Raw genomic sequence first — 14,639 nt, forward strand, 5'->3', positions numbered from 1 at the left:
TATTTTAATGTAATATTTGTATGTGTCAAATAAACTCCAATAATAATAATAATACTATTTAATTGAAGGAGTTCCGGAAATGTGTTTAATGTTGTTATCAATGAATTAACACAATCAGAGCACTCATTAAAGAATAGACTAAATCTGCGCCTATTTCTTCACGGTTAACTGGAAATGCTTGTAAATATTTTACATAATCAAAACTGTGTTCGTTAATTGAATCTTTTCATGTTTTCAATTCAACTTCAGATTTCTCTTCCTATACTCTCCTCTCTTATCTGTGGTTAGAAACTGATTTGTGCTGAAGGCAAAATAGTTATCTCATTGTTGTGCTCTTCATGTCCGTTAGGTGGCAGTAGTGGTGCGTTGAACAGGCTCATTTAAATCGCTACACAGACAGATACTGTGTGACACTTGCTGATTTACATCTAAAAGGGGTTGAAATACGCCTTTTACAACCGTAAAATAAAGTAGGACAGGAAACGGATCTGTATCAACAGGAAATAAAACATTTTATTGATCATTTGTGTATATGAAGTTATATAACAACAGTCAGAAAACTCCACAGAGTGAATCACTACACAAAGTGAAACAAAACTGTAAAACACCTCGTCAAAAATGAAGGTATACACAGCAAATATAACTGTCAGCGGCTCGCCTTCACTGCGAGCGATATGGCAGGAAAAACACCCCAAACAGTTCTACGAGATTACAGAGAAAAGTTCCACACACAAAATACTCAAGCAGGCAGTTGATATACACAAAGGCAACTAGGATCTTTCTACAGCATCAGATTCTAATACTCTACACAGCTTGTTTTGAAAGGTTAGTGTGGCTTTTCCTCAGTGTCATTGGAGAGAATCTTGGGTCGCTTGTCACACAGAGAGCTTGATCAGGTACTTTACAAGAGGACAATTCAGGGGTCGGGGGTGATTATGCGTGCATACTTTGGTAGGAAATCGCAATAAGAGTAGCATTGCATTGCAGTACAGGGAATGGCCTTTGCTTTGTCGTTTCTCTCTCCCCCACACTCACACACGCCTCTGATCAATCCAATGGGTTCTGCAATGCTGCCCATTACTGAATTCCCTGATTCTTTTGCACGAAATCTCAACAATAATTCTTTGAGCTCTGATCAGATTAATTTGGACACTGTATTTGCTCGGGCCGTCATACAAAGCCTTTACTTTGTACTTTAGTCTGTGTTTGATCTGAAGCTGTACCAGAATGCATGTTTCTACACGTGTAAGACGTGGAATAACAGAATCCCTCGGCTGGAAAGGAATTGCAAAGGGATCGGGAATGCAGCTGCGATTAAAGAATATTCAATGATTTTTGGAATGCAACTGGACAGGGACATGAAAGAAAATCCAAATAGTTGGAAAAAAATATATCTAAACAAAATGACAATATTTTACAACAGAAAGTGCAAAGTACACCGAGCCTCACGGTAAAAGTAATCTACACAAACACGGTTCATACTGTACATTCAGTTTCATCTCAAATATAAAAGGGATTTCAACTAGGGAAACAAAAAGAAAACAATGAGAACTAAAGAAGGACCATGGAATATAGTATATGAATGATAGTTTCGGCTTTATAATCATATTCATGTTACTTAATTTATTTATTCTAGATACACATTTCTGACACGGTTATGTAAACTTTATACATGGTGTTTTAAGGAGAAGGACAAATGAACAATCTAGTTTGGTATTTTCCTAATACTCCCTGAAAACGCCTGATGCTGGATCTGTGTGCAAGAAAGGAAAACGTGAACCCGCGCAGAGGGAGGGAACCCTAAACAGAGGTCAACACGGGTCAAGCTCCAGCCTAAGCTGAGTTTGTGGCCTCTTTCACATGTGTACAGGAAAAAGTCCGGAAAGTTGGCTGTCCAGAACGGCGGGAATACGCACGGGACGGGTAGTCAGACCCTGGTAACGTTCAGGACCATGTACTTACGTTTTATGCATCGTGTTGATGACAGGAAATGAGATTGCCGGAGCTTCTGTCCAGAGATTCAGTTGTTTACAACCGAACATCAGCAAAGCTTAGGCTAACTTTTTTGCGTTACGCTACGCCCCCTCCTTCTGCCTCCTCCGTCCAAGCGTCAAGGAGCATTCCTGTTTCTCCAGGGTGTACATGTGTGAAAGAGGCTGTGTGTGTGCTGCGTTCTAACCGTCTCACTGGAAAGGACTTCCATCTCTCTATAGGCTCGTTCTTTAGGGTTAGAATCTTTTTCTCGGGCGACGCCACCCACGTTAACACTATGGGATGGACATACAAGTATTGCACAGTGCTCAACAAAACGCTGTGTGAAGCCACCCACTCGCGCTCAGAAAAACATCCTGTCTTCTTTTTTTTTCAGTGCGCGCATCTCTGCAGGCTCCCAGGAGGAGCCGACGCCGCTATGCGCTCTCTTTGCATGTAGAAGGGGGGAGGGAGGGGGGAAAGGCGTTAAACGCTACGACATCACTACAGAACAAACTGGATTGGCTACCTACCGATAACTCTACATCTCTAAGCACACACGGCAGTCACAGTGATACACGAAGCTGTCCTCAGAGACGCCTATGGAATGACGAGTAGCTTTTTCATAATAGTGCTATCAACTACACAATAACATTGAAAACATTTAGAAAGTCCTCCTGAAGCTAGCGCGTCGAGTATATGCAAGAGGTTCCTCCAAGATAAGAGACTTCATGGTGTTCATGGATTAAAACCTTCCCTAATTGGACCCGTAGTAAAGGACATGATGGACTCATAGTCGACGCAGACCATTAACTTGTACGGTTGTTTTGCACTCTCCAGGTGTCGTCCACAAAATCAACACTCGGCAGCAGCTCTGTTTCCGACGGACCAATCTGTCAATGTTCTCTTGTGAGCGGCTTTTAAGCTCAAGTGTTTGTGTCATGAAAGCGCCGCTGTTCAAGTCCCAAAAAGCCATCAGTTTCCCTTCAAACGTAACTTTAGGTCAAGTAGAATTATTGTGTAAACGTTGCGTCTTTTAGTAAATGGTAAATTGTCTCAGCTTAGTAGAATAAGAACTGTAGATCGATTTTACTACTCTGCATTGTCAATGTTAGTGAGTTAGCTTAAGCTGTGAGCTTCCTGCAGCTATTCTGAGGGGAAACTAAGGACCTTCAGGAACTAATGGTGGCGCTCTCCTGATGTAAAGCTCAAAGCGGGAAGTTTGTCCCATCGACAAGCCGCAACTTAGAAAGGAATTTTGATCAAAACACTGGAAAGGCGCGGCAGAAACAGCACCGCCGCGAGCCCCTTTGGGCTTGTGTACTCCTGTGCGGACAACAACACAAAACAAAAAACGATGCATCTACCGTCGGCTGAAAGTTGATTTGTCATCACTGCTTGTGTTTAATTTTCGTTTTCGATAAAACGTTGAAGCCGAAGAACTTTTAAAAAGCTCGCAGGCAGGCAGGCAGGCAGGCAGGTGGCTCCCGCGCAGAGTGTCCTGAAATAAAAGTCCGGGACGGCGCGAAAGACGTCGACGGACCGGTTCAAAAGACATCCAGTGCAAAACAGCAGCCACATAAAAAGGTAAAGATTGGCAGTAAAACATGGCTAGCTCTATTGTCACTGTGAGAGAAGGCAATGCAAAGCAACGACCGCGATTAAGGGCGCCAGTGCAGCAAAAAGACATTGTTCCCGATAAACCAAAGCTACGACCACTAGCAAGTGGGAGTGTGCATGAAGGGAGCGTCTCCACGTGAGTCGCCTCCCTGGAAATGGCAGTATTAGAAACTCGCTTCACCTCCATCAACATCGTCAAAACGTTGACCTGTAAGTTTGCTCCCCCAGAAGGTTTACGACGTTGATTTTTCTTCTCACTCTGATTGAAGGCAAAGGGGGTTGTATCAGAAGAGGCGCCCCCTGGTGTCGGTAGATCTTATCCCCCCCGCCCCAAAGATTGTAAAAAATAATCATGCAGTTTACTAAAAATAGTCAAGACAAGTTGAATTGCTCTAAAAAATAGTATTCTTCCTAATGAGAGTCGCGACTCTTGTCCTCCCACCGTCACAGCCTGGGCGCTACGTGCTTCCAACGACGACGAGTTAACAAAAAATGTCGTTAAACGAGCATAAGGACACGACGGCTACAGCTTGGTGCTTTCGTTTACACGGGAGAGGGAGGGGCCAAACGAGCGCCGCGCGAGACCGAAAACCGGACCTGTTTCACTTTCGACGAGGCGGACGCCGTCAAACACAGGAGGGATGGAAGAGACGCCAACTGGATTTGCGCTGGACGTCGTTTCCAGGCCCCCCGATCGAGAAATAAGTAGAAAAAGTCGTAAGAAATCATGTGCTTGTGTTATTTCCAGCAGCATAATTTTCCCCCACAGAACCATAAAAAGTTAATGGCCTTGTAATTTGGATTTCTTTATGAATTTTTCATCCTTTGCTAAACTCAAAAACCGGACGTCGTCCTTTACGATGTGAATATTTCCACTAGCGTTCTTCATTTTTTTTCTGGAATGCAATATAAGTTGATAAGGTAGAATCTTTTTTAAATCCTGGGATATATATATAATATTGGCTTTCCTCTATATCTGCATTTACATACTTTAAAATAGAACATCTTATTAAAAACATCAAGTTATACACAGATTAGGAAACAGGTAACAACATAGAAACACATAAACTAGAAATCATTTTTGTCTGCATACTGATATATACAACTGTGGTACAATAAATTCTTTCAGTCATGCGCTATCTATACAGATCATATTGCTTAAAAGAAGGGGGCTTTTGGTTGGCGAGGGCGGGGCGGGGGAGGGGCCAGGGCACGAAGATGGAGGACGAACCAAAGAACCAAGAACGATTTGTAAACAGAGAGAGGAAACGTAAAGCGAGAGGATGAGGAATGTGTAAGTTTTTTTGAAACGGTGATGTAGAAATAAGGCGGCGTAAAGCTGGGAGGGGCCAGGGCTTACATGGATGGACCCATATATCACTGAGGTATTTACACATACTGGCTAAAGAGCACTACGGGACGGGAGCTGAAAGGGGCCCCGTCTATTTCTTGGTGGACAGCTGGGCGTCCACCTCCTCCTCGGGCTTCAGCACATGCCACTGGGCGATGGGTCTCCGCGGGTTGGCCAGCATGTCGGACCAGTGGCGCAGCTCCGTCCCCGAGCTGTTCAGGCCCACGAAGACCTTGCCGATGGCATCGTTCTTGCCGATCTTGTCATAGTCCAGAACAGTTATAACAATTTGCACTTTCTGTGGAAAAAAACGGGGAGGAAGAAGAGAGGGATGAAGGAGACAACCAACACAAAGCAAAGATGGAAAAGAGCTTTTAACCTTCTGCATAAAAGTCCGATCTTGGTCAGTGACAACCTTGGAAATGTGAAACGATAGAACCTGCTGCATACGAGTGGTTTGGATTGAAGTGAACTCAACCACACACTGTGGCTCATTTGCATATTGAGTTTTTCAGTGGCTTTCAGCAAACTTCACAAACTATTTACAGACCAAACGGAACTGCACTATCTTGCTCATCTCCTTTAAAATATGGATCCTTTAAGGAAGTCTGAAGAGGATTTCCACCGCCTCTTCAATCTCACAGACTCCTGCTTTCATTCACTGACTTGTCTTTATATTTTGCAGCTATATTTGGCAACAAACAAGTCTGAAAAACTCTTAAAGCTCAAATTAATCCACTATATGCCAAAGCAGTGTGAGTGACAGAACTGAAGCTTTAAATGCTCCTGATTATTCCTCGAAGGAGCTCCGGTGATGAAGAGCTCCTTGAGATGTGAATGTTTATGAGCAGTCAGTGACATCCTGCACCACCTGGGTTATTCTGGGAGCCAAGACGCGGTGGAATGTTTGATTACTCTGAGGTGTGAGGAGGACGTAGCCCCGGCAGGGTTTATTCAAAGAGAGGAGTGACCTGGGCGTCGCTCTGTGCCACCCAATATCAATTAGTGCAGAAAGAGCCCTGATTAAGTTTCCGTCCTCTTAACTCAACGGAGGCTCTGCTCTGAGAGAGCGTGAGTAGAGTCGTTACCCGTTGCCTGGTGCGCTAAGCTTTTAGGTACAGTTCACCTTTTAATTGCGACAAGTGGACATACAAACACTTAGCATCTTTACTAAAAATCAAAAAGGTTATGCGACGTGAACGACAAAGAAGATGTCTCAGATTCCACAAACTACCTTCCCAACTTGTAAAACAAAGAAGAAAAATCACAAGAAGCTCTCACAACTTTCATACCAATCAATGCAGCGACTCAATGAGACGTTCTTGATCCAATCAGCAGGTGCTAATAATGATTTAATGATCATCCCGGCTCCATGGCGGTGAGACAGAAAACCGACGTGGCACTAAATAGATAAAAGTTTGATTTGAATGGGGGTTGATTGGAAGCGACGCGGTCTGAATGGAACCCGTAGCTCGGGATCTGAACCAGAGATTTGGGAGCTGAGACGGGCGTAATCAATTCCACTCAATTACTGTCTCGTCTTGAAGAGATAATTTTATTCACTGCTATTTTCTCCTCCTCGCATTTCTGCATTTGTTACTTTGTCTTGTGGTATTCCCAGGAAACAGATCTATGCTTTGTTGATGACTTCTTCTGTGTGTCACCAATCCATTCATAAAGATTTTGAATATTGTTCAATTTTTCAGGATTTATTTTCAGGATATTTGGCAGAAACATACCTGGATTTGTTCAAATGGTACTTCAAAGCTAAAGGACTCGTTGTAATAGGGGTTGAGGGTGTTCTTCTTGATTGTCGTCTTCTTCTTCTTCAGCCTCTTGCCATTTTGCATCAGGTGGATCTTAGCGTATGGATCTGTGGAAAGAGGTGAGACACACACAAACTCAAATGATCTCAGACAGTATTCCAGACTCATTTGTACTTGTGCATGTAGCCGTGAGGGTCTGCTAAAGGTTGCATGGAGTCAATCTCGTCAGTTGTCTTAATTTGTCCACTATGATCTTCCTTCGCTTCCGCTTTGAAGCATAAATTGGCTTTAATACTTCCACAACAAACAAGGTAAAACATGGCCACTGGAGTGCTGTGTGTTTATATCTCAGTTCACTTTGCTGATTCAAGAGCCTCATTTTCATTTGTCCAAAATAACATCTCAAGGGCCTCCCAAGTGGTCTACTCCATCCGTCCTCATGCAGCCTGTGGCAATCAGGTAAAGTGTGCGTTTGTGTGTGTGTGTGTGTGTGTGTGTGTGTGTGTGTGTGTGTGTGTGTGTGTGTGTGTGACCGATGCTGACCCACCCATTGCTTTCTGAGCTTAAGCCTCAGCAATTATGATGCGAGGCGACTCTTCCCCAGTTGTTTAAACTCTCCAAAGTGTCATTACAACCAAATTGGAGATAAAGAAAACCGCAAAAACTGCCAAGAGGGCAGACAGAATGCCTGTTGAATCATGAATGACTGAATAATTTGATTCTGTTAAGCCATTTAGGGACAAGGCAGAGAGGTAAAGATACATTTTTTCAAATTAAATGTGCAAAGGTATTCAAACATGAATGTATTTGTTGTTACATCGTTTGTTGGCTGACAACAACAGATAACACGCGGCAAAGCTTGTTACAAAGCGTCTTAGGTTGTGGTTCCTCTGATGACCACTAGGCGTCGCCACTGGGAAAACTCAGTTTGTATTAAAGTTAATGTAAAAAATCATCCATATCCATACTTATTTCCAACTTTATCACAACGCTAAACTGTGTAATATCTTCTTAAGTTTAAAGTGATAATATTTCCAATAATTGACCCGTTAAAGAGATATTAGGCGTTAAGATAAGTACATTTCACGTCGCATACAGTCAGCGATGGTGATCGTTGCTTGCTCTTTACCAGCTTTTGACGAACCAAATGCTCCAAAGCAACATGGGGTCGTAATTGTCAAAAGATTAGAAAGGAGAATCAAATAATTTCTGCCTGTGCAACATTCACTTTGTTTACATGCATGTTAAACCTGCAATTACGCTCTGATTAAGGCAAATAAATCGACTTTCAGCAAATGTCACATAAACACCAGGACGTGACTGAAATCAGCACAAATCAATGTGCGCTTGCTCAGAGTAACAAACCTGGATTATGTCATTGGAAATTGTTTTATCGAAGGATGGAAAGGTCAAAGTGCATTTCCTGAATGGGCATGACATCATCTACTGTATATTGGGCAAACCATAGAATCCTGTAAATTCCGTCTACGTTTACATTTTACATAAGTGTTGGTGCCTTAATTGCATTACAGACAAATGATCAACAAACTATGAACGTGATTACAAACCCTCTTACGCCACACGCCAGCGCGTGTGACGCTTTGCTACAACCCACCAACACGAGACGATTGGAGCTGCGAGCTAAAGCTGATGAGAATCACTGTGTGCCATTTATCATTTGAGACGACACGCGGCGTTTAAATGACTAAAACAAATACGCACAATAAGCTCACAGATGCTAACGAGGTAGCCGCTAGCCCGAGGCCATAAATACCTCCCCCTTTGCCAAACGCTGAAACTCCTAGAAGCTGCGTCGCCCATCAATATGCACTTTGAATTAGCGCTTGTAATTAGTTGTTGAATCGCCGCCTTCACGGATAATCTGGATTTATCCAAATCCTAAAGTCTTTATCAGGCTTTGTGTTTTTGTTATGTGTGGGCAGCGCTGACAAAAATCTGTTTTTTTGGATTCCCTGCGACAGAGAACGCTAAAGACGCTCAGATCTGTTAATCTTTCATCCAATTTGCAAGGGGGAGTGAGGACTGATGGCAGACGGGCGGTTTTGTCCCGGGCTTGCTGATGTGAATAAAGAGAAGAAAACCACGCGTGTACATTAGAGGCGAATGGCAGGAGAATAAATAGACGGCAGACATAAGTGAAGAGACGAGGCAGAGCGAGCGGGCGAGGAAGATACGGCTAGGCCCCTAATGGAGTGGGTGTCCATTATTACTCTCCTGCAGAGAGGAGGTGGAGTGTAAGGATGATAAAAACAGATAGCGGGTGAGGTGTGTGTGTGTGTGTGTTTGTGTGTGTGTTTTGTGAATTTGTGTGGGAAATGAATGCGCTCAACAGTATCTAAATGACAATCTTCAGCGTGTTTCATACAGCAGCACGAGCTCTCTGCTCTATCCGCCGCTTTTGATCGTGACTCATTTCCATTCAGTGTTTGGGATCTGAAAGCTGCACTGTAACAAATGCTTTTGAGCAAGGCGGGTAAAATGTCGCTTCTAATTACTTTCCTCTTCTTCTTCTGCTTATTTACTAGTTTCTTCCAGCACAGGAGCTTTTAAGACCTGAGAGTAAAGAGCCATTATCCGGGCTCAGGGGTCAGCACAGTCGCCTCACACACTCTGGTTTGAATCCGTGTGTGGCTTTGCTTGTCCCGTCTTGTATGATTTGCACCTTTAAACCCTTATTCACTTACTTAACCAATGCAAACAAAATGTGTTCCCGTTAGACGAACATGAGAAAGGAAATGAAGTAGTAAAAGAAGGGCTGCTACTTCAGTTGGTACCTTTGGCTCTGATTGCATAATTACATGGAGGAAATGGCAGCCAAACATCCATCTGTCTCCATGTCATGTGCCTGAATAGATGCAACACGGCAGCTGAATGGGGTTATGCAAGATAACACACACATACACACACACACACACACACCTGTGGCGCCACATCCCAGCTATCCCAGACGTCTCTTATCTTAGCGGGCCTGCAGATGAGTTTGGCATTATTGAGTTTTGGACCTCATATCCGGCCCATTTTTACCGTCTCATCCCAGACGGATGTAATCTCTCCCATTTTATGGATGAATGGCTGATGCAAGAGCGCTGCCTCGCACGCCAGAGACAAGCGTCTTCACCATCCTGGAGGTTACTCATCTGAGTCCTGGAGCTCAGCCACGGTTGTTATGAGGCGATGCCCTGACGAGGGTCTCGACATTTCCCAGAGGAGGTCACAGACAGGATTGTGGGTAAGTGATGAGCTCGGCGCGACAACGGCTGTAAGTGCTTATTTATGCGTTCCAGGTACTTGCCAGCTGCTTCTCATTTGCAGTATTTGGAGAAGCACGACTCCGCTTCATTATCTAACGTGCAGCGGCTTCAAGCGGCAAACGGCGCCTCCGTTTGAGTGTGGATGCGATGGCGGCTTTGTGCCAAATGACCATCAGCATCAGCGGGGTTAAATATAGCCCGAGCTGTCGTCTTAGCTTTCCTCCCATCATTTTGGATTCGCCATGGTGGGTGCACCCAAGGGTGACTGTCAGTTTAGTTTTACACACTAAACTCAGAGGTGAATCATGCACGCACGCACGCACGCACGCACGCACGCACGCACGCACGCACGCACGCACGCACGCACGCACGCACGCACGCACGCACGCATGCACAGTTTACCTAAAGAGAATTAACAAAAATTCAATTTCAACGTATTAACACCTGAACTTTAACAGTTTTATCTCCACTTGTTTTCTCTGACTGTCCCTGACCTTTTGCATTCCTTGCCTATTGTGTTTTGGAGATATTTGCATTCATATTCCAGGTTCGGCAGGTGCTTCAATCATGAAAATGAATAAAACCATTCTCTCCCTCTCATCTTTCGCTCTTTGACCTGGTGAAGTTCCAGGTGAATTTGTTCAAATTCTCAATCACAGGTCAAATATTCTCTCTCTAATTACATTCCCTTTCATCGGGCATTTTCATTATCACAAAGTGATCTCACCTTACATGTGCTTATGTTGATACGGCACCAAAGTGCAGTTCAGCCAAAAATAAACTACATCTAATTGCGCTGTAGTAAGCCAGGGGCTGTAAAGATCAACCATAAACATTCTTTGACAGACACATGTTGTGCATCCCTGCTGACGCTCAGATTGAGTTGTATTGAGTTGTAGGATTCTGAACTTTAATGATCCCCACTGTGACTTCAGTCCGACCAGGCAGAGGAACTAAAGAAAGTCACCCCGGCTGGCGAGTCGACGCACCGGGTCAGGGCAGTGCAGCTTCATTACCGCCGACAAGGAGCCAGTGTGCCTCGATAACCCCCCGCCACACACACACACACATACACACCGTGGGCCATTACCTGGTTACGAGCAGCCTCACGTCCCTCTGAGACGCCTTTGGAAGCACAAAGAGCAGGGGGACAAAACATTTCCTCTGCCACCACCTCTAAAAGCCTGCACGGCTTCATTCCATGTTGTTGCTAGACACTTAGCCTTTGTATCACACACACACACACACGCATGCACGCACGCACGCGCACACACACACACACACACACACACACACACACACACACACATTGCGGGTGTCTCACCTTTAATGTTGCACTGGGGTAGAGACACAGAAAATCAGTGTGAAATAGTGGAAATAGTTTTAAGGAGATAATAACAAAATTTGTTACTGCAGAAAATACCTGTGGGAGGCTGATAGAGTTGTTGACTTGGCCCCAGGCTGCGATTACACACTTTCCTATCTTACTTTAGCAAAACCAAGACCTGCCCCACCCCCTGAACATGTTCCATAGCATGAGGCTGTTGCTCCACATACAGGGGGTGGATTTGACAATGTATGCTTCTCTGTCTCGTCCTGAGGAGGAACATTCCTGGCGTTTACCTCCCGTTTTTGAGTCTCACAGGTGTTTCTGTCCTCTCCTGAATGCAGTGGTAACGAGGACAAAAGCTGTTTTTGCTTTCGGCAGAATGGAAGTGTTTCACTAATTCAAATGCTTGCGCTTTATAATGAAACTGTGTTCCCCTGAGGAACATTTACTGATACAAAAAGTGATCTGCAATTTACCAAAATGAGAGGTTTGGACAGTTAATTGGAAAATCGCCTTGGAAACTGAAAGATGGGGACTCAGATGGCATTTCAGTTATCAGAGGACGAGTGGAAAAACTGCCTGTGACTGACTAATACTTATAATTGCAGCCATTACCTCATCATGTAAACCACCACGTAAACACGGCCTAAAACTCCGCAAATCGGAGGCAGTGCTGTCCCATAATGTCCCCGTTTTAATCGTGTAACGCAGGAGAAGGCGTCGCCTATCCACATCGGGCTCTGGATTATTTCGAGACGACAGCTAAACAGCACGGTGCTCGACACGTCAACCCGCTGGATCGTAAGCCGCGACTCAGACGAGCAGGAGGTCAAAAGTCAAATGCCACTCGACAGATCGGCTCCTTCTCACACCCGGCGTGAACTTGGGGTTTTTGGGGGGGTGTGCGCTTGGTTCATGAGGAACCAATCAAAAGAATTATTTCTGATTATACATTGGTTAATGAAAATACCCACATCTTCCTCCACGAGCCATAATTAGGCGCGGCAAACAGGATGACAATAGAAAGAGAAGGCAGATCCCAAGCCATCAATTACTTGTCCTCCTCCTTAAGGCTCAGCCTGAGCCACGCCGCGCACGCCGCTTAATTATTGTCATTACAGAACTGCCCATTATTTCATCCATCTGCTGCACTTCCTTAAAGTCCGTTCCCAGGGGAGAGAAGCAGTCGCCGGTGTCGACAAAAACGACAAATCAAACTGCAATGTCGACTATAAAATCATTCCCGTATAGAATTAGAAGCGTGTGCTGTGCCATTACCGTGTGCTATGAACCGTGACGCACAGTATGTGCCGTCAAACCGCTCGGTCCCCCTCTCCGTCTATTCCAGACACGACCCAAAAACGTCTGGGAATGTTGACAGTCCCGTGATGTGGACGGGCACAGGTGAGCGCTAATGCCCGTAGGCGTGAAATGGCAGCAGACGGGAAGAGTTTCCTGCCAAATGGCTGCCCGAGTCGGTTTGACGAGATGAAAGAGAGAAGCGTTTCTGAGCGTTCCTCTAACGCGGCGTGTTACTGTACTGTCGGGGCGGTTGGGGGGCTTCTCGTGTGGCGAGACGGGGCTGTCAGGCAGAAAGCGAGCGGGCCCAGGTGTATGGTAATTGCGGCGGAAAAGGAGTCGAGGGAGGGAGGGAAGGGAAGGGCACGTCAGGGAATTTCAAATGAAGCCATGGCGAAGGAAGTCAAAGGATGGAGAGGAGAGAGAGAGAAAGAGAGAGAGAGACCTGCATCCTCTGTACGACAAATATGATGCAATTTATAATCATTGTTTATGATTTTAATACATTTTTTTATCATTATTTGATGTTGACTGGAAAATCGAGCTGAATCCAGTGACTTGTGAACCCTCCTAAGCATTTGCGTGCAGGTAATTGCAGAGTGATGAAGGTGGTGTTTCTATTTAAAGCAGCCATGCGCGCACACACACACACACACACACACACACAAACACACACACACAAACACACACCTGGCTCTGCTCTGTACCTTCGCCCCAAATTGCCGGAAAAGAAATAAACAGACTGAACAAAATGAGATTCCGTCTCACTTTTCGCTGAAAACTTCGATTTCTATGATGGAAAGAAGGAACAAAGCACCTTAAAGGCTCACCAAATGTGATCCACATTGTTTGTTCTGTCCCAAAAAGAGTCATTTGTACCAAAGTGTTCAATGTTTATGAATGATTTGCATATGAAAGATTTTCACAACTTCAGTTTTGTGTATTTTCTGACCTTAACTCTTAAAATCTTAAACTACAACATAAATAGAAATGATGCGGGTCGCCAAAAACATCAAATAAAATTGTGGTCAAAACCTCAAGGGAAACACAAAGGACACAAAGGAACTTGAACATACCGGCATCGTACGGAAGGAGTTGCACCCCTCTCTTCACCTCACAAGTGGCACATTCGGTTACCATGGCGCCGGGACTCACTTTGCCAGACGTGACCGTATTGTGATAAATGTCATCTATTGATCTTAATGCAGTAGGAGGGCATTGTTAGAGCCGGACCAGAGCACAAATGCGCTTCGTTGCCTTCTTCCCTCGCTGTGCCAGCGCGTACTGGAAGCATCTGTCTGTCTGTGTGTGTGTGTGTGTGTGTGTGTGTGTGTGTGTGTGTGTGTGTGTGTGTGTGTGTGTGTGTGTGTGTTTGTGTCTGGTGCTCAATCTACCAAGACATGTTTTTGTATGAAAATTGCAGCTCAGTCAGCATTGAAAGCTTTGAAAAACACAATTGTGGGCAGTGACATGTACAGGGGTTGTTAAGGAGAATAAAAGTAGCCGGGTTGTTTGAGAGCCAAAGTGCGGGCGGCGTTGGATGTGTAATTACAGACAATAGAACTGTCACAGGGGAAAATCAGTGGGCACAAACGAACGTACGCACGTGCACACACGAGCGCACAGTTCTTCTCACCTGACAAGCCTCCCACGTCCATTTTCTTCAGGTTTTTGGCTTCTAGAATGACCACGGTGAGCTTGCCGGCGGTGGGGACGTATCGCAGGGAGAAGCAGATATCGCCAAGCTTCTCTTGCTGTTGGACGAGCGAGAGAGAGAGAGAGAGAGAGAGAGAGAGAGAGAGAGAGAGAGAGAGAAAGAGAGAGAGAGAGAGAAAGAGAGAAAATGATAGAGAGAGGAAAAACAAACAGAATAAATAAACGATCCAAATTTACCGCAATCACAAATCATCTTCCCACGTCAACCTCATTGTCGTACAAGCCGCGGAAATCTGTTCACGTTTTGCCTCCAAATCCTCTTATCAGCAAAGGCGAGCAGACGACCTCAATGGAACTTCAGACTGGCGCCTGCT

At 44.8% G+C, this 14,639-nt stretch overlaps 1 protein-coding gene across 2 annotated transcripts in view; it reads right to left on the minus strand.

Moving 5' to 3' along the window:
• Positions 1-487: 487 nt before the first annotated feature.
• Positions 488-14,639, minus strand: part of syt1a (synaptotagmin Ia) — a 131,644-nt gene continuing 117,492 nt past the window's right edge. For both annotated transcript variants that reach the window (XM_076153476.1, XM_076153468.1), the window contains exons 10-12: positions 14,246-14,363; positions 6,682-6,815; positions 488-5,240 (exon numbers count right to left, since the gene is read on the minus strand). In XM_076153476.1, the coding sequence (XP_076009591.1) occupies positions 5,034-5,240; positions 6,682-6,815; positions 14,246-14,363 (459 nt within the window). In that variant the 3' untranslated portion in view covers positions 488-5,033. The remainder of the gene's footprint in view (positions 5,241-6,681; positions 6,816-14,245; positions 14,364-14,639) is intronic.

This window comes from Genypterus blacodes, unplaced genomic scaffold (assembly GCF_046128005.1).
Source record: "Genypterus blacodes isolate CSIRO-AG114 ecotype Tasmania unplaced genomic scaffold, CSIRO-AGI_Gbla_v1 ptg000007l_1, whole genome shotgun sequence".
NCBI lineage: Eukaryota > Metazoa > Chordata > Actinopteri > Ophidiiformes > Ophidiidae > Genypterus > Genypterus blacodes.